Source organism: Myotis davidii, unplaced genomic scaffold (genome assembly GCF_000327345.1).
Source record: "Myotis davidii unplaced genomic scaffold, ASM32734v1 scaffold399, whole genome shotgun sequence".
Classification (NCBI taxonomy): Eukaryota; Metazoa; Chordata; class Mammalia; order Chiroptera; family Vespertilionidae; genus Myotis; species Myotis davidii.
The window spans coordinates 1,860,060-1,880,417 of NW_006292094.1; the positions used below are offsets into that span (position 1 = coordinate 1,860,060).

The 20,358-nt window shown below is 54.7% G+C and overlaps 1 protein-coding gene across 1 annotated transcript in view; it reads right to left on the bottom strand.

The window, feature by feature from the left end:
* SH3PXD2B (SH3 and PX domains 2B) overlaps positions 1–20,358 on the bottom strand; it is a 68,632-nt gene that overhangs the window by 42,880 nt on the left and 5,394 nt on the right. The window contains exons 2-3 of the mRNA XM_015565137.1: positions 13,652–13,774; positions 1,749–1,824 (exon numbers count right to left, since the gene is read on the bottom strand). Coding sequence (XP_015420623.1) covers positions 1,749–1,824; positions 13,652–13,774 — 199 coding nt within the window. The remainder of the gene's footprint in view (positions 1–1,748; positions 1,825–13,651; positions 13,775–20,358) is intronic.

Sequence of the window (20,358 nt, forward strand, 5' to 3'; positions counted from 1 at the left end):
GAACGAAAACATTCGCTGTTCTAGGCACATGATCCTCCCAGCGGACGGGGTCTGGCAAACGCCTCTGCCCAGCCTCTAAGCCCACTGGACATGACGGCATCTGGGAGAACCCACTCCTGTGCCCAGGGCAGGACCCTCGGGGGGGGGGGCGGGGGAGGGAAGGGGGCCTGGGAGACCCGGGAGTCTCCCCGACTGTGGGGCCTGCTCCCTCTTCTGCAACGTGAGGAAGATCGGAAGGGTCCCTTCAGCTCGAAGTACGTGTGATTTCGGGTGATGTCAACTCGCTGAAGGGCTGCACATAAAAACGACGGTGAGTGCCGATTGCTGCCAGGTCTGTGCCAGGCTCGCACCTCACCCTCATGACAGTTCTGTTACTGAAGTGCCATGATTATCTCCATGTGCAAAGGAAGAAATGGAACTTCGTGTGCTGAGGTAGTTCACCCGAGATAATAGAGGGGCGGAGCCTCAGTGTGTGCAGCTGAGAAATGGGCACGCAGTGTCCACCCTGCCAGGTTGCTCTGAGGACGAAATGAAATAATGAATGTAAAGTGCTTAGCCCAGCGCCTGGCACAGCAGACATCCAACCAGAGGTAGCTACTGAGACAATAACACTTGCTTGGGTGTAACCCACTTTCTTTTCTTTTGTTAATCCTCACCCGAAGACATTTCCCATTGATTTTTAGAGAGAGTGGAAGAGAGAAGGAAAGACAGAGAGAAACATCGATGTGAGAGAGGCACATCGATTGGTTGCCTCCTGCACGTGTCCCGACCAGGGCCAGGGAGGAGCCTGCAACCGACGTACGTGCCCCTGTCCGGAATCGAACCCGAGACCCTTCAGTCTGCAGGCCGACACTCTATCCACCGAGCCACACCAGCGAGGGATATACCCTACTTTCTGAGCTGAGGCCTGAGGCTACTCCTTTGGTAAGGAATTATTTTAGGAGGAAAGGGATATGCATGCCTGGATTACATTAACTCCTCCACCGTGCCTGGAGTGGTGCCTGGCATCAGAAAGTCTGTGGTGGGTAGGCAGGTGGAATTTCTATAATGCTCCCCTCCTCCCAAGAGGGCCCACCCTGACCCCTGAGCCTATGACTACAATGGGCTCTCTACAGGCCACCGTTTCTTTACAAGATTACCCTGCGTCAGTCAGGTGGGGACGACGCAATCACATGAGTCCCTCAAAGCAGGCAGCTCCCTCTGCGGGGGCAGCTGGGGCACTCAGGGACATTTAAAGCCCAAGAAAGACTCGATGCCTCACTGCCGGCCTGAGGATGGAGGGGCCCAGAGCAGGGATGCAGGCAGCCTGGCTGACACGAGCACGGGCACCGGCACCTCAGTCCTGGAGCGGCAGGAACTGAATTCTGCCCCCGATCCTCCAGGTAAGACCTGGGCCCGGACAAGACCTTGATTTTGCCTTGTGAGACCCTAAAACAGAGTACCCAGTGGAAGCCTCTGTAACCTCCGACCGAAAGAACTGTGAGATAATGAGTGGGTGCCATTTTAAGCTGCTAAATTGGGGGCAATTTGTTAAGGAACAACAGAAAAATGAGACAGTAGCCATAAGAGATGCCACTCGTTTTAAAACTTCACGCGCTTAATTATTCCCATTTTGGAGGTAGGAGAAACTGAGGCTCCCAGAGGTGAGGGGTCTGGTCACGGGACAGTGCCCCAAGGAGGACGCGCCGAGAGATCCGGGAGCAATGCTGGACCCCCCGGGCCCGTCTCAGGGTTTGTGTCTCACCCACCTGGCAGGAAGGGGATGATCCGCTGTTTGGGGTCCTTCTGTCCTCCCTCCATGGGAAATTTGTCCAACATCTGCATCTGTGAAGGGAGAAAAATACCAAAAAATATGATGCGCACACCTCTGACATTGGAAGGAATTACCTGACACGTGAGCCTGGGCATCCTAAAGCTCGCTCTGTTCAGCTTCTCAGAGGCCCACACTAACGGGGGAAGTCTGTGTCAAGGGGACCAAGGGTTTCCACGAAGCCATTCCTCACGCCCACAGCTGCCCGACCTGTGAGGGCTCAGAGCTGGGCGTGGCCACTCTAGGTTCTCCCAGGGGTCTCCAGCCACAGCACCTGAAATGTGACAGCACCCCCGGGGCCACCAGAAGTCCATGGACGGCGGGCCATCTGTGCCCTAAGAATTGCTGGGTGGTGTTAAAGACCAAGCCACTGAGACCCAATCATGACACCCCCGCACCCCACTGAGAGTTCCCCAGGTTGGCTCTACAGACAGCTCTGTGCCGGCGCTGCTGGCCGGGGGCGTATAGCAATTAGAGAGGCGGCTGAAGAGGAAACGGACCATTACAGGGTGGTGTCGGAAGCATGGCGAGAGGAAGGCGTGGGCTGCCGTGGGACAGAGGAGGAACGGAAAAAGAGGTCCCGAAACAAAAACCTCTCGGAGCGTAAGAGCTGCCTCTCCGACCTTTGAAGGAATGAATGGGAAAGATCTGATCTGATCTACAAAATCACAGAGATCGCTGCTCGGGGTCCCGGGGAAGTGACACCAACTTGCAGGGTGACTTCTAGGTTAAAGCCGGGCTGTGGGGTCATTAGCGCTGCCATCAGGTTTCTGGTCCTCCTTCTCCTGAGCACCTGCCAGATGTGAACGTCCCCGCCCCCTTGAAGTGGGATGCAGTCAAGTAAATGTGAGCAGCCGAGGTGTCACTCCGGGCGGAGGAGCCGTGAATGGTGCGTGATTCACCACTGTCCACTTCCTTCTGCCCTGGTGACTGGCCACGCTCCAGACAGTGGCTTCTCTGCCTGTGCAGGTCCTGGAGGGTCCCAACAACCTTTGATGGACATGTAGCCCGAGTGAGAAATAAACATTTTTTACTGTTATTGCACGGTGAGGCTGTTTATCATAGCAGCATATCCTAACCCGACCTGACTTTTCAATACCAGCACATAGTGGGCACTCAATAAAAACCGACGAAAGCAATGAATGCAACTGAGTAAAATTGTGTGTGGGGGGGGTGGGTAGCTTTAGGAGATGTTTGCCAAGTACCCCTGATTAATAACATTTGTATTACTAATCCTATATAATAAAAGGGCAATATGCAAATTGACCCCAACGGTGGAACAACCAGTCGCTGTGGCGCGTACTGACCACCAGGGGGCAGGCGCTCAATGCAGGAGCTGACCCCTGGTGGTCAGTGCGCTTCCACAGCAGGAGTACTGCTCAGCTGGAAGCTGGCTCATGGCTGGCCAGCACAGCAGTGGTGGCAGTGCTAAGGATGTCCGACTAACAGCTTAGGCCCGCTCCCCCTGGGCTGCCAGAGTAATGTCTGACTGCCAGCTTAGGTCTGATCCCCAGGGGAGCACCCCTCTCCCCCACCCCCAATGCACAAATTTTCATGCACCGGGCCTCTAGTCTTGAATAATAATGAGCAATCCCTACTGACATCTGACTGGCAGCTGTTAACAAGCCTTCTCCTACACGTGGCTCTCTCTGACCTTCATAACCCTGTGAAATAAATGTATGATCCCCATGTCACAGATGGGGAGACTGGGGAGCAGAGAGCGACAGTGAACTGCCTCAGGTCACACGGCCCAGTGGGAATCTGGCTAGTTCAAGTACCTTGATCTAAATGCCCTTCTCTTTCCCGGGACCACGCTCTTAAACAGTTTTGGAGTCACGTGAACATGAAAAATTGGCTTGAAATAAGGAACGTTCACTATTCCACACACAGGTGAGCAGCAGGGTGATAAACCGGTCTCTGCTGGAGTGTTTGAAGGATGTGTCTAACACTATCTTCTTTTTCCTTAATTTTATTGAAGACGATGTTTGCCAACATGGAGCACCATGAAAGCGAACTTTTACTCTCACGCCTTGTCCTGACTTGCTTTTCCCCACAGAAGTGTGGCCCGAAGGGCAGAAGGGTTACTTGTTAATTGGAGGCAGCAGATCTGGGTTCATGCTGCAGCGTCTAACCACAGCGATTCCACCCCGGGAGCCGGACAGCCCTGAGCTTCACCCGGTACCTCCCATGCCAGCGTGTCCTTGGCCGGATCCCATCCGCAGAGCGAGGCCCGCTGGCAGGGTGCTGTGAATGCTGGGGGGAGCTCTCCGGGACATCCTAGGGCAGTGGTCAGCAACACGGGTCGCAAGCCACATGCGGCTCTTTGGCCCCTTGAGTGTGGCTCTTCCACAAAATACCACGTGCGGGCGCACACGTACAGTGCGATTGAAACTTCGTGGCTCATGCGCAGAAGTCAGTTTTCGGAAAGGAGACAGACGAAACAAGCATACAAGACGAGTGTGGATGAAAGAGTTGGAAGGGGTCGACCTCAGCGAACGTACCTCAATCAGATTGAGGACGTTTTTTGCAAAGGCCAGCTTGGGAGTACCCTAATTAAGTTAACAATGTACCTGCCTATATAGTTTAAGTTTAAAAAATTTGGCTCTCAAAAGAAATTTCAATCGCTGTACTGTTGATATTTGGCTCCTGTTGGCGAATGAGTTTGCCGACTGCTGTCCTAGGGGCTCAAAACGAAATCACCTCGTGCTCTGCCCATAAGAAATCTATATTTTTTAACTGAATGTATTGGGCTGACATTGGTTAATAAAATGACATCCGTTTCAGGTGGACAATTCTGTAACACATCCTCCGTACTGTGTATTGTACAGAACAGATTTCTTCTTCGGAAAGTTACCTGGGAACAAGTTTGAGTCGTTTGTGAGGTGGTGTGGGTTTTGTACTGTTAAGTATCCAAAACATAAAGTTAATGCCCCCCACCATCTTATGTGTTAAGTGGTGTTACGTACATTCACGTTGTTACGAAGCCATCAGCACCATCTCCAAACTTCTTCCTCACTCCAAACTGAAGCTCTCTATCCATGAAACCCAGCCCGGGCAGCCACCCTTGCACTCTGTCTCCAGCATCTATTCTCGGTCGCGAGTGAGTGGAATCCCCCAGGGTCTGTTCTTTGTGACTTGGCGTGTCTTCAAGGTTCATCCACGTTGTATCATGTGTTGGAATGTCCTTCCCTTTTAAGGCCGAATAGGGGAGGACGATAAGCCTGTGTGTTATGATTGGCAAAACTCAGGTATCTGAGCCCCCTCGGTGGCCGGCGCTGGGCTGTCCCATAGAACTGTCTGTTGCGATGGACACATCCTACCTTTGCTGTCCCTGGCGGTACCACCAGTCCCCAGGGGCTACTGAGCACGTGAAATGTGGCTCCTGCGACTGAGGAACTCAACGGTTAATTTCACGTAATTGTGATGAATTTACGCCTGCATCCATTTAGCCTCCTGTGGTAATCGTGCTGAACACGCTGGGCTGGACTCTGACATGTATCCTCTCTTTTCGCCAGACCCGGTCTCACCTCATTTTCTGTGTCACCCAACCAATGGGGCCCGCTGTTGGCAAGGACGGGCGATCAGAGGCCTGGGAGCTCTTCTGCTTTTGCTCTCAGTGTGTCCAGGTTCACAGGCCACACGCTGCCTCTATCCAGGGGACTGTCACATCGGCAGCCACAGGCTTTAGGGCAGACCAGCCCCTCCCCGGGGACCCCGGTCCCTCCCCGGGGACCCTGGCCCAGGCTGTCTGCAGCAGCAGGAGCAGAGGCATGCCCCGCCACGTCTGACCACAGACGCTGTCCTTGGAAACCAGAAATCCCACGCGCCTCTTCCTAGACGATAAAAGGAAGCAGCGCTCAGGGTGAGGAGGACTGGAAACCTGGGAGGAAGTGAGTCAGTGTGGGGGCTGGGGGTGGGGAGGGGGAGGGGAGACGGAGCCACGTCAAAGGGACACAGCCCAAGCCTCCAGCAGGAACGAGAGGACGCTCCGTCAGCAGTTTTCAAGACCCCAGCCTGTGGCGGAGGGAAAGGAGACGTCTGTCCAAGGAAAACACCGTGGAGGCTGGCGTGGGGCCCACACGTGGTTCATGCCCGCGGCGGACTGGACGTGGTTCCCTTGGTCTCTCAAAGCCCCGTGTCCCCGGGTGGCCAGGGCAGGCGGTGGAGAAGGCTGGGGGACTGTCACACGCAGCTGGGGAGCCAGGTGGTCCTCAGAGCCGGGCGTGGCGATGCACCTGGCCCGGCTCTACATCGTGGTGGGGTGTCTGTTTGAGATTTCGTCCCCGTGAGGAGCTGCTCTGTCTAACTGTGGGCACGCACGCCCTGGTGTCCTGTGCCACACGTACACCTCTCCAGTCTGTCCACTTCTCTCATCCTTCCTGCCCCTCCCCAGCCAGGTCAGCACTGTCCCAGCCCGACCCCCTCCACCACCTCCTCATTGGTCCATGGTAGGTATCTGTGCAAAGAAGGGATGAATCAATGAATGAGCAATGCATGAGAAAAGGGGGTCTGCTGCTGCAGCCAGCCACTGTCTAAGAGCAGACATTACATTCTAGGAGGCAGCCCCAGACCTGGGTGGGGCTCAGACAGAACTGCCTCTCCCTACTTTACAAACTGTGGGAAAAGACCACGACAGCGTTTTCTCAGTGACACGTCTTCACCGGGGAGGGAAGACACATTCCATGAAGCGTGTAGAACACCCCGATTTCAGAAGGTAACGTCTGGCGAAAAGACTGTGTCGGAGGTCCGGCAAAGGCAGTGTTTGAGGAAATATGGTTGGTGCGCCCTGAGCAGGTATTGGCCAGGGCCTTGCTGGGAACCTGCGTGGGGGAGTGAGAACTCTGCAGTTCTGTCAGCCCTATACCTGCCTCCAGAAGAGACGGGAGGACACACTCCCTTCCCTGTGGCTTCTGCGGTGGGGCACGGGGGCTTCTGGGCAGACAGTCCCCAAAGCTCACAAGTGCACTACGGTCGTCGAACTCGCCTGAGCGAGACAGGTCGGTCCTATCTCAATCGAAACTGGAAACAAAGGATATTTACAGTGCAACTTGGGACAGCCTCTCCCGTCTCCACATCTCAGTCCCTCCTCTGGGGAGAAAGGAAGGAGCAGGTCAAAACGCTGCCTGCAGCACGGTGTAGGCTCTGCGAACTGATGAGGCCAGGACAGCGATATTCAAGCGGCGTGCCCCAACAATTTTTAAAACGTGTGATACCTGACAATTTAGTCAGGGACACTGACCTCTTTTCCCTTAGATTGTCCAATATAAAAAAAAATTACAACAGCCCGGCCCATGTGGCTCAATGGTTGAGCATCAACCTATGAAGACAATATATATATATATATATTTTTTTTACAAATAGAGTGTGTGCTTACACACACACACACACACACACACACACACACAATAGCAAACACAACAATAGCCGTCTGGTATGAATGGATCAAAATTATATCTATTTTTTTTTTGTCTGATCAGCAAAAAAATTTATTTTTTGGTGTGCCTCAGAATTTTAGTAATTAGGCTCTGTGTGCCAGGAGATGAAAAAGGCTGAAGAATCGCTGACCTGAGAAACGGCTCCTCCCAAAAGAAGTATCCCTCTGGGTCCCCACAGCTCGCAGTGTTCCCGCTTGCAGGACACGCTGGCGCTTCTCCGAGGGCCCCCTGCCAGGTGCAGCGACCCAGCTGGCTCCGTGCCCCGGCTGTTGGAATTCTGCAAGATGCCGAGCTGCGTCCCACTCCCTCACGCCTCTGCACCTCCGCACACCTGCCATTGTCCAGGTGGAACGCCCGCCCCCACCCTGTCTGTGGGCAGCTCTTTACTCATTGTCTAGACCAGCGGTTCTCAACCTGTGGGTCGCGACCCCTTTGGGGGTCGAACGACCCTTTCACAGGGGTCGCCTAAGACCATCAGAAAACACATATATAATTACATATTGTTTTGGTGATTAATCACTATGCTTTAATTATGTTCAACTTGTAACAATGAAAATACATCCTGCATATCAGATATTTACATTAAGATTCATAACAGTAGCAACATTACAGCTATGAAGTAGCAACGAAAATAATTTTATGGTTGGGAGTCACCACAACATGAGGAACTGTATTAAAGGGTCGCGGCATCAGGAAGGTTGAGAACCACTGGTCTAGACCCTGCTTAAGTGTCACCTCCTCCAGGAAGCAAGCCCGGCCTGAGCTCCCTGGCCGGGACAGACTTCCCTTTCGGAGCCCCTGGAGTCGCTCGGGCTCAGCAAATGCTTAGCTGTGCTTCCCCAGGGAAGCCCTGGCCCCCGTGGCGGCCATGACCCTCGGCCTGGGAACACAGTGAGCCAGTGGGAAACTCAGAGGGCAGAGGTCGCCTGGCACAGAGCACAGGAGACCCTCGGGCACCGAGGCCCCTTTGTGAAGGGATCGTGTACGGCGCAGGGCAGCCCTCTCTGCAGGGCAGACTGCCCGCATCTGACAGGGGCTGCCACATGGGCCTTCAGAGGGCAGCTCCAGGCAGAACTCCAGGAGGCAAATCGATCTTTGAAAAGCGATTCGCGGGCAGTACTGGACCTCAAGAGCACAGCGGGCGCAGCTTCCGACTCGGCCCCACGTGGCTTACATCCCGGCCACGCTGCTCCCCGGGCGCGTGACTGCCTGAGCGTCAGCTTCCCGTCTGTGGTGTGGACACAATGCTCGCTTCCTGCGTGTGAGGACCAAACGAGAGGACGTAAAACGGGCACCGTGCACTTCATTTCAGTAAATGGTCATCCACACCTTTAACGACATCACTCAACCGGCCCCCGTTACCTCCAGGCGACGCCCTCAATCCGCGGCATCCCCATCATCCCCGGTGCCCTCTGCCACACTCTGATGGACCCGGCGAGGGCAGACAGGGAGGGGCACAGAGGCCCGCTGAGGCCACACAGCTGGCAACACAGGCAGCTGGGACCTGACACCAGGGCTTCCCAATCCATGCCCGGGGCTCGATGGTCTACGCCCTCATGTGCATGACACGTTTGGCCAGATGCCAACCAGTAGTGACGGCTGACTATCAGGGTCCAGGTTTTCTGAGACAAGAGTCAGGCAATCACATCAGAAAGTGAACTGTCGTAAGGGGGCATGTTTGCTAGTGTTTGATTTTAAGGCTCTTTCCCCACAAAGGAGCCTGAGCCCAGCTCCTTTCCTACCCCCGGCGGCCTCTCTGTAGACTGTTCCCGCTGCCTGCGTGCCCTGCCCCCACCGTAGGGGACAGTGACTGTTCTCCGTTACCCGCAGCTACCCGCCCTTCCTTGGAAGCAGGGCTCTGCTTTCTTCCGGGAGCCTTCTCTGTCAGTGACACACTTTGGCGGGATGCTGAGTTCACTCGTCCCTGGGATGGCCCTGATGGACCCACGATGAATCCATGAGACTTTTGCTTAAACTGTCGGGGTGTTCTCTTTTCCCTGGAGGCGCTGAACGGAACTCACGGGGACAGCTTGGACCGGTGGCCACCACGTGCCTGGACACGAAGAAAGTCAACTGGAGAACAGCAGGTCCTGATTGACACGGTGGCCCCTAGATCCAGCCAGACCTGACGCCAACTCCCCCTGGTCTCTCAGGTGCGTTTAGCTCATCCATGTTCTTTCTGAATAATCCATCTTAACTGGGTTTCTGTCATCTTCGACTAAAACAGTTCTGACTAAAACAAGATCTCCCGACCAGAAAGTGGCAGCATTTGGACCCACGCCCAGGATCTTACCCACTCTATTAAACTGGCACCATCTCCTGCTCTACACTCTGCCAATTCCCGATAATCCCAACAGCTGACATTTGCTCAGGGCTCCACAGCCCAGAAACTGCTCTCACGCACATCATCACTTCAAAAAAATAAAAAAATAAATCCAGAAACACTTCACATACCAGAAAATTCACCCTTTGAAAGCATACGATTCAGTGGTTTCTGGTATATTCAGAAGGTTGTGCAACCATCCCCCCATCTGATTCCGGAACGTTTTCCTCCACCCGGAGAGAAACCCTGTACCCCTCCGTCTCTCCCCTCCTCCCAGCCCCTGGCAACCACTAATCTGCTCTGGCTCCATGGCTTTGCCTCTTCCCAACACACATCGTCGCTTTTAACTCCAGAGGAACCTTGTCAAGTAGCCACGAGGAGCCCGGACGGCAGAGTGGCTGAGCCTGTGGTCTGTGCTGTCGCCTGCCCGGCTTCAAATCCCAGCTCCGACGCCCGCTGGCTGTGTGACCCGGGGCAAACCCTGCGGCCTCTCCCAGCCTGCGTTTCTCCATCTGCACGAGGTGCTAAGCTTGACACGAGGGTTACATGAGTCACGGCCTCCAGAGGCCGAGCAGGCCGAGCTCTAGAAAGCCGGCTGTTTCTGTGACCATCACCCCAGGCGGCTGCCGAGAGCCACCAGGCACAGAGGGGTTAAGGGGCCTGCTGAAGGCCACACAGCACAGGTGGCTGGGCCCCAAGTCTCCTGACTTTTTCCATTACCCCGCACTGGCTTAGCTGTTCCTCCGCGAAAGCGCGGCCCTCCCCATACTTTTTTTTTGAAGTGATGATGTCTGCGAGAGCCAAGTTTCTTCTGAAAAAAAAAAAACAAAAAAAAAACACCAAGGCTACTCGCCAGACAGGAGGGAGGGGAAGGGAGGGGGAATCATGAAATCATCGAACTTGAGGGTGTTGCAGCCCCACACGGGCTGGCCTCCCCGCCGGGGCCTTGGGAACAGCTGACTCCCGCCCTAACTCCTTCCAGCTGCCCCCTCTGCGCTGCGGGGGCCGGAGGCCGGCGGGTCCAGGAGAGGGGACCCTCTGGAATTCCACGCCTTTCCCATCCAGCTGCCCATCTGGGACTCTTTAAAGGCGGCTGAAGCGCCGTCTTTCGATGACTTCTTTTCAGGAGGGCAGTCTGAGGCCGTTACACACGCTACGGCAAACCCCCAATTATTACCGGTTATGCTGAGTGGGGCGGAAAAACTCCACTTTGAAGTCCTGGTAGAAATCCGCAAGTTGAGTCATAACAGGAGGGTGCAGGGAGCCCAGGCTCTGGGGCAGGGCGCCTGCGGTCCGACCCTGGCCAGCATTCCCAAACTGGGTCCCCTTGGGCAAGTCCCGTCCGAGCGGAGGGACAGCAGATGAGAGCTGACAGGCGTACAGAGCCAGGCACAACTCGGCTATACCAGGTGCACGCGGAAAGGGCTTTCATTCTTAATGTGCAGACGGGGAAACTGAGGCTCAGACACACAGAGGCGTCACCAGGCTGAAACCTAAAGGGGCAAAAGGCTGAGATCTGAAGTCAGCCTGTCTCACCCTGAAGTCGAGGTCTGAAGCTGGGGTTCTCCTGGAACAGGGAGGTGACGACGGCCCACCTCCTCCGCCCCGGCCTCTTCCCTGGTGCTCCCAGGGCCTCCTCCCGCCTCTGTTCCGCCCTCCTCCTCCAGCTCCTGCTGCACCAGCAACCCCACCTCTCCCGCTGCAGCCGCCAGGTCAGGTGGACTGACTCAGGTTTCTGACAATCGGATTCTCAACCCGGAGCCTGGAATCGGCACCTAGAAACCCCAGTGCGTTGACAACAGGGGAGGACACTTCCACTCCGGGGCCGAAGGTGCTGTGTGGGGGATGTGGGCCAACAGGCAAGTGGAGGAAGCTGGGCTGGAGAGGTCGTTGGGAAAAGGAAGCAGGCTCGATGGCAGATCCTGTGGCCACAGTGACACGCGGCCGGGGAGCCGCCGGCCTGCGCAGGGTCACCTGCTGGGGGTCCTGAGCCCCGGCCGGCCGGGCTGCACATCCTGCTCTGTGTCCATGGGGCTCACCCGCCTCTTGCATCAATCCGCCCCCCTCCTTCTTCCCGTCTGAGCTGGCTGAGTGGTGTTTCCACTGTGGGTGTCAGTGACCCCTAAGCGAGCCACCATGCCTGCCCCTGCTCTCTGCCCCCCGCCCCCCGCCCATGTCCTCTCTTGGAGGCATCACGCAGGCCAGAGCCCTCCCTATGCAGACCCTCAGGGCGTGAGAAGTCCGTCACTTGCAAAACGTGGACTCGATTCTCACTCTCTGAACCGAAGACCTGCCGCAATGGATCTGCATAAATACCCGCGGTCTGGGTACGAGGGTGCGGCTCTCGGTCATTATCACACAGGACCGTGCCTCCTGCTTCTGGCGCCGGGCATCACCGCCATCGTCTGCCTTCCCCGCCTCGGGCCTGCTCCTGCCAAATCCATGGTGGATGGAATCTGACCCTCTTTTACACACATGTCTATTTACATTCGGAGCATGCTTGCTGCGGACCAGAAGAAACACATCATCTGTGTATGACCCTGTTTGATTTCGTTACACAGTGAACACAGACATCACCACACGCATTACATGTCAAACACGGAGGTCACTGGTGTCTCAATCGCTTCCCAGCACACGTGACTCTGGCAGTTACGGAAACAGGCCAGGAGAACTTGGCTATCCCCGCTCCCCCTTGGAAAGAATGAACACAGGCCCTGACTGTTCCATTTGCCATTTTCAGGGACAGATGAGGTCCATACACCAAGAATGCCCGTGGTTAACATCACCCAACTTCCAGAGAACATGCGAGGCCAGGAGACGGGCTGGTGTGTGGAGGAGAAGGGCTCTCCCCTGACGGCCCAACAAAGCCTACTTGACACCCGATCACAACTGTTCTCCCCAGCTCCCAGTCCCCACCCCCGACGCCAGGGGTGGTGCAGGAACCTGGCAATCCCATTGGCCATCACATTCTTTCACCATCTTGACAGGCTTAGAGATGAGCCTATGAAACACAACCCCGTGTTTGCTGGAACTTCTGGGAAGTGACCTTTCCCTCTTTCCTGCTGTCGGTGTGCCCAGGGCATTTTGCAACCACGTGGGATCTGAGGATAAAGCCAACGCGATGGAAGCAGAAACGCAGAACGAGAGGAAAGAGCTCGGTGAAAGGACACAGGGGAAAACCCTGGATCAAGCGGTGCCTGAAGCCCACACGGCTTCTTCTCCTGGGACATGCAGTTACACCAGCCCAGAACTCCCCACTGACTTAAGCCAGTTTGAGTAGGGTTTCCTGCAACTGAAACACCCTACCAGGCACAGGGGAAAGGGAGACACGCAGCTCAGCAGGGGTCCCTCACTACCCAGCAGGGAGCACTTGCTGGTTCAGGAAGCCGGGTAAGTTCTTGGGGCCTGTGTTTTCTGAAGAACTGCATTTTGTCATATTGGGCCCTGTGACTTCTCATGCAGACACACTTTGAGCTGCTGGCCTTTGGTGACATCAAGATAAAGCTACGGTCCCAAAGACTGTAGTTCTTTTACCCCTGTGGGGGTGAGCTGACACCGAGCTGTCCACATTGGCCGGGTGCCCTATGGGACTGGTGGCACTCGCGGTTGTGGGTTCATTTATTCGTTCATTCATTTATTCACCAAATGTGACTGGACACATCTGAGTCCTTGAAGAAAACACAAATTCAAGATCTGCACGCCAAAGCCACACCGACGTCCAGGTCATGCTCTGCTCTGGAGCCATCCACACGCAGCCCTTCTTTTATGTGGGAAATACTGACGATCAAAGCCTAAAGCAGTATGTCCCCAAAGTGATGGTCATCTTTTTTCTTTTTTAAGGAGGAATGTCCACACACTTGCATGTCACCCTTGTGCAGGAGCCACGCTCACCTCTTCTATATCGTGCTAATTTTAGCGTATGTGCTGCTGAGGCGGGCGCATGGACGGCATTTTTAATTCTAGGGGAAAAAGAGCACTGTATGCCCACTGTGGGTGAGGGGCTGGGCTCTGAATTCCAAACGGAAAGTAAGTCCAATGACAGTCTTTCCTCCCCGCAGCTCCCCGGACGCCCCGAGCCCTTACCTGGAGGTCAAAGAACTTGCTGTAGCGCCGATAGATGGCTTCGGTGGAGCCGCTGGACCACGTGACCCGGATGATGTAGACCTGCAGAGAGGAGCAGGGGAGACAGGTGTTAACACCGAGGGACTCGGGAGCAAAGCACAAGGTTCAGGGTCAGAAAGACCTGGGCTTGAATCTCAGCTCTGCCACCGACCGGCTGTATGACGTGACACAGGTTACCTGTTCTCTCGGAGCCTCAGCTTCCTCCTCAATAAAATGGGTATAATGACCTCCACCTCTGAGAGTTGTGCAAAGAGTTAAATGCAGCAAGCATGGGAAAGCGTTAGCACCCAGCTCAACGCAGGAGCTGCTGTTAATGCTGGCCGTGCAAGGATTTCCTGCTCCCCGCTTGATTCAGAGAGCCATGGGGCTGGCTCTTTTTGTCAGAGTCATTCTTTTTTATTTTTTTAAATATATGTTTTTATTTATTTTTAGAGAGAGAGGAAGGGAGAAGGTGAGGGAGAGACATAGAAACATCAATGATGAGAGAGAATCATTGATGGGCTGCCTCCTGCACACCCCCTATTGGGGATCGAGCCTGCAACCCAGGCATGTGCCCTGACCGGGAATCGAACCCTTTCCTTCTGGTTCATAAGTCGACGCTCAACCACTGAGCCACGCCAGCCGGGCTATCAGAGTCATTCTTAAAACTTTGGTTTTGATTGAAGGCACAGGAGCCTTAGCCTCCTTATTTTTCTCATAAGCTAAGCCATGACACCATGTCCTCCAGTTAGGGTTCGATCATTTTCTCCCTGCGTGTCAGTTTCTCCATCTGTGAAGTGGGCCACCAGCGTCTGCTCAGTGTGACAGTGTGAGGACCGAGAAGGGGAGTCACTGTGTAAACCGCAGGGCCACGTTCCAACCTTCGTCACAAGTCACGGCACTCACAGAAAAAAGACACTGATGACGCATTCGGGCAAACTGAGGTGGCGGCAGGAGGCCAAGGGTGCCTGGCTGGGGACTCTGGTGGCCCTGGACACGCGTGGGCTAAGGGATCAGCACCATAACCCAGGCCCGGCTCACACAATTTATCTGTGGTTACAGGGTAGTTCTGATAATGACAAAACAGGTATATATGTGAACGCTCTTTGGAAACAGAGAAGTGCTGATTAAAAAGGAGGGGTTCAGCCGAAACCGGTGTGGCTCAGTGGATGGAGCATCGGCCTGCGCACTGAAACGTCCCAGGTTCGATTCCGGTCAAGGGCATGTGCCTGGGTTGCGGGCACATCCCCAGTAGGAGATGTGCAGGAGGCAGCTGATCGATGTTTCTAACTCTCTATCCCTCTCCCTTCCTCTCTGTAAAAAAATCAATAAAATATATTTTAAAAAAAAGGAGGGGTTCAGTGTTGTTAGAGGCCACGGGGGTACACAGAGGGCCCTGGCCCTCCACGAGCCGAGGGTCAGCTGGAAAGACAACACATACGTGAACGAAGATAAATAACACGTGTGCCGTGGATATGTTATTTTTTGCCCGGAAGGGAGTAATTTTTCTTTCACTCGGAGCACCGTTTCTTTCTCCCCGGAACCTCCTCCGCCCCTCGGCGACAGCTTCTTAGATGGGGAGGTGGGTGCTATTCCTCATCCACGGGAAGTGGTTGAAGAGTGAGCACATGACCTGAGCGAGGCCAGTCAGAGCCAGTAAGAGTCAGCCCTGGACTTCAGTTCCAACTCTCCGGAGAGCAGCCCGAAACCAGCCTATCAGAGGTTGCCATCCCCGGGGGGGTGGAGGGGGGTGTGTTTAAGCAAAGCTTGGATGACCCTCTGTCAAGAACAAAGCCAATGTGGATTCGTCCTGTACAGTGAAAAGGTTGTGGGTTCAATCCTAGGTCGGGGCATGTATGGGAGGCAACCCATGGGTGCCTCTCTCTCTCTCTCTCTCTCTCTCTCTCTCTCTTCCCCTGCCCCTCCCCGCCCCCTTCCTCTTTCCTTTAAATCAATGAAAACATATCCTCGGGTAAGGATTAAAAAAAATATATTAAAAAACGTGAAAAAAAAAAGAGAAAACATCATCAAAGATTTTTATTTTTTTCTTAAAACCAATAAAAAGCATACACCCATAAACAGGGGGAACATTCTGCTTACACAGTTCATTCCTGATCCCTGTTTACAAAGTTAAAGTCCTGCATGGACAGCACAGGGCTCTGCACAGGCCTAATGGGTTTACTGGAACCAGCCTCTGAGCACAAGTCGATGGTCTGCATTTGGAGGCCCAGACCTAATTTTTTAAATGAGAATTGTCCCGACCAGGGCTTTGGCTCTGCCCGGCGCGTGGGGGCTGGTGACGGAGCACGCTCACCGGGTTCCAACGCCAGTTCTGCTGCTGGGCGAGACTCACAGGGGACCGACTGCTCTGGACACAGTGCCCCTTTCTCTAAAACTTTGGTTTTTAGAGGGGCACTGGGGTTAGGGTTAGGGACAATGACCTCCCCTAATTCAGCGCCATGACTAATGTCCATGGGGCCTTGCCCAGGGCCCGGCACACTCGCCCTGATAGCAGCTGCTCCTGCTCACCTGGTCCCCCTTCCCCTTCTGTTGGTAAGAGCGCCTGACTTCCTTGGAGACCACCCCTCGCCCTCTTCCCATCTTTGCAGGAGAGGGTAGGAATGTGTCCCAGGCTGGCCAACCAGAGCACTGCCTGTCGTGGGCACGCGATGATGGTTCAGGGATGAGCCGAGGAGACTGCATTCTGGGACTCCAGATGGCGTGATCAGGGCAGAGACCCCTTTCCCACTGCAATGGCTGCTGGGAGGAGAAGGCCCCCCAGCCCAGGAGTTACTGTGTGGGAAGCACCTGCACCCAGAAGCAAGCAGGGTGAGAGGGACAGAGGGGCCGAGTCCTGGGACATCATCTGAGCCCCGATCCAGCATCCTGGACGTGTCACCACACAGGCCAGAACCTTCCCTTTCCTGTTTAAGCCGATCGGAGTTGGCGTCTGTTACTTGTCACCAAAGCCATCGTAACGCAGCAACCCTGGCTTTCAGATAACAGCTCAACCCAAGCTGATGCTCAGGGGCCTGGTGTTAAGAAATGCAGCGCAGGCTTCTTCATGGCAGCCTCACGCACAATAGCCAAAAGGTGGGACTAACGGGTGTCCACTGACGGATGGATGATAAGCACCATGTGGTACATCCATACAAGGGAATATGACTCAGTCTCAAAAAGGGAGGAGATGCTGACACATGCTACGCCACGAATGAAGCCGGAGGGCATTGCGCTAAGGGAAACAGGCCCGTCTCAAAGAGACAAATACTGTGTGATCCCACTTACATGAGATACCCAGACTAGTCAGACTCACAGAGACAGAAATATACATCATCTTCTGACAAATATTGTCAACAAAATGTTTACCCCGAATCTCAAGCCTCTTGACCTAAGTTCCAATTTACTGGAAGTAAAGGAGGTAGAGGAATGGGCTAAATGGCACCAGAAAGAAACAATCAGACAAATCCAGAATGTGGGACGTTCCACAAGTCCACTAACAGGGCATAGCTCAGATGCTACTTCCTCCAGGAAGCCCTCCGGGACTGCTCCCTCCCCACCAACATGGCTGCATGTCTCCTTGGCACCTACTTCCCCATCACAAGGTCAAGTACACTTGACTGCAACTGCCTGAGAGTCTGCTTTCCACGAGGCTCTGCGTTTCGTGAGAGCAGAACCCACGCCTGCCTTATTTACCGAGTGCTGTATGCCCAGTGCTGAGCGCGGCGGAAAAATCTATGCTTTGTGAATGAATTCATGAGGAAGAAACCCAGACGCCAAGTCAAGCCCTCGCAGATAGGAGGCAGGCCTGAGGTCTGTGGAAGGGAGCTGGGCAGTGTCTCTCAGATCGCCCCACACCCTGGCCTGTCCTCTCTGCCCACTGTCCGCTTCCCCACCAGCCCCACCTCCGCCCAGAGCAGCGAGTCCCAGGGAGCAGCTGGGACTGCCTCTGGGAAAGAGGAAGCACAGAGACCACAGGGTGTCTGCGGGCCTCGGAGGTTTTCCTCCTGTTCCCCCCACCCTCCCAACAGGAGGCTTTGACAGGAATTAGCCACCACTAAAACCCCTTCCTACACAACCTCGGCCGTGGGGCCTGTGTGATTTTCAAAGCTCAGACTCCCCAGCCTGCATTTCCTTCTCAGGCTCAGTGCCACCAGGGCCAGAAGTCTGGGTTTCTTTCTCCTCTGAGTCCTGGAGGAGATGGACTGGTGGCGAGGGGTGGGCTGTGGGGTGGGGCTGAGCCCAAACCCCCAGGCCAGCCGAACACTCCCCACATTTTCCTGGCAACAGATGGAGGCCTAGGAGTGCAGGCACGTGACTGAGGTTCCCTTGAACTTTGCCAGCCTTGCTGCACCAGGCATCGTGCCTGTGCCCCAGCAGCTGGGCACAGCTGGACTGGGGCCAGCGGGAGATGCCCGCTCATTCTCCTGTAGTTCAGGCACTGTAGCAGGTAAAAGGGACAGGCTAATACAGTGTGACCTCAATCTCAAGCAAATTATACATACTGTATGTAAATATAAGTGTGTGTGCGGCTATGTTCTATAGAGTCTGACAAACACTGACTTAGCGAACACTGGACCACGCTTCTAGGGGAAATAGAGTGTCAGGTGCCTGTTTGAAGACACCTCATTTAATGTGTGTTAATCCAGTAACACTGACCTCATGGCCAGCGGTACTACAACTCACGCCTGAACGCAGCTCATCTAACACACGTATTTCTCCCTGAGGCCCAGCCCAGCCCTCCTGAGCCTGGGAATAGACAGCACTCAGGGCTACGTTTGGGGGCCGTTTAAAACAGTGCAATGACCGACAAAAAGCATAACCATGTAAAGACAGACGTGGCAGTGAAGAGAGCACGGAAAAGACACCTGTTCAGAGCACAAGTGCTGAAACAGGAGGGCAGAGCATCGCCTGCTCAGCCTCAGCGGGGAGCACGCACACTGGGCCACACCAGCGTTCCGCTGTTTTGCACATGCCGTGCCCGCAAGTGACAGGATTGATGTTGGATTACAAATGGATTTTAGCAAGCAGGCAAGTTCCCAAACACGGAATCGGCGAACAACGCAGACTGACCGTACTGTATATATGTGTGCGTATGTATGTAAATCACCAGGATCTATATATATACACGGTTTGCTCTGGGTTACTAAGAATAAGTAGGACTTTAAAGAAATTCTGCTCTTGAAGCTTTCCTGTATTTCCCAGATTTTCTACAGTGTATTTTATAATCAGAAAAAAAGTCACTTTCCTAAGAGGACAGGAAGAAACATGTCTGTGGCCTTGAACCCCCAGCCACCTTCTCTCGCTGCCCCGGCTCACTCATGGGCTGTCCCTCTGCACTATCCTTCCGGGTCACGGAGCACCTACCGGGCGCAGTCACAGCTGATGACTGCCCCGCCCGGTCTGCCCCGTTGATGAAGGCGGGAGTGTGGGGGTGGGAGGAAGGGAGCGGCGGTGGGGCCGGGCCCTGACCTCACTCTGCGTTGGGGTAAGTCCCCTGACTCTGAGCTTCTGCCTTCTCAGGACAATGGGATGCCTGTCCTTCCTGCCGCACAGGTGTGTGTGTGTGTGTGTGTGTGTGTGTGTAAAGACCAATGAGATGATTTTTAAAGCTCCAGAAATGGAATCCACATTGGTTAGGATCTCGGCTTATGGCCAGACTGCAGGAAGAATGTCCGATGAATGCGTCCCAACCCTTCATCCTCAGCTCCCTTGGCAGGTCCAACCCAACCCGATGGGATGGGGGCTACCAGTGCCCTTAGGTTCGGTCCCCTTTTAAGCACGGGGGACCGTAGGTTCCATTTCCAACAGCCAAGGGGTCAGCTCATCCACAAAGAAAGATTTAAACCAGGCCCTTGAAAAACACCAGCAGCCAGGCCTGGGCCAAGCGAAGCGGTGGATGGGCCAGAGATGGACCAAGGGCCCATGTGCCCCGATAAACGAACATGCCCTGTGCCTGCAGACCCAGTGCCCACGGCCGCAGCCCTGGGAGAGGCCCTGGAACTCCACGGATACAGGCCCCCAGGGCAGGAGACCATGACACAGCCGCTGCCCCACCTCTGGAACGTTCTGACCTCATATGCTTTCATCATGTGAACTTGGAAACATGAGAAGGTGTTGCTGCCCGTGGGTGAAATCTCTGAGGCTCGGGGGAGTGCCCTCCAACCTTCACTGCTTCGCAAATCTATTTGGTGGGGTTTCTAGGGTTGGCAAAGGGCCGACTGAAATTCCCAGGTGGTGTGATTAAGGAGGGGTGGGGCTGCTGCCTGGGTCACGTGACAACGGATCACAGTTTGGTCCCTGCTGCAGGGGCCAGAGGTTTGGTTTGGGGGGAGGGTTGGGAGTGGGGGTGCGGAAGGGTCTGGTCCTTTGCAGGGTGATGTTCTTTCCTTAATCGCCGTGTGTCTAGGAACGCGGAGCTCGGGGCACGGGAGCTGGTGTTAGGCGACACAGGGACTCAGCATAAATGCAGGGAGTCCCGTAGTGAGAGCTGCTGACATCCCTTCTGTCCTCAGAGAGGAGGCAAGAATGGCCTTTCAACACCCACTCCACCGCATGCTGGTCTCTCTTCTTAAAGGGACAGAAGGCCCGGCCGGCGTGGCTCAGTGGTTGAGCGTCAACCTATGAACCAGGAGGTCACGGTTTGATTCCCGGTCAGGGCACATGCCCAGGTCGTGGGCTTGATCCCCAGT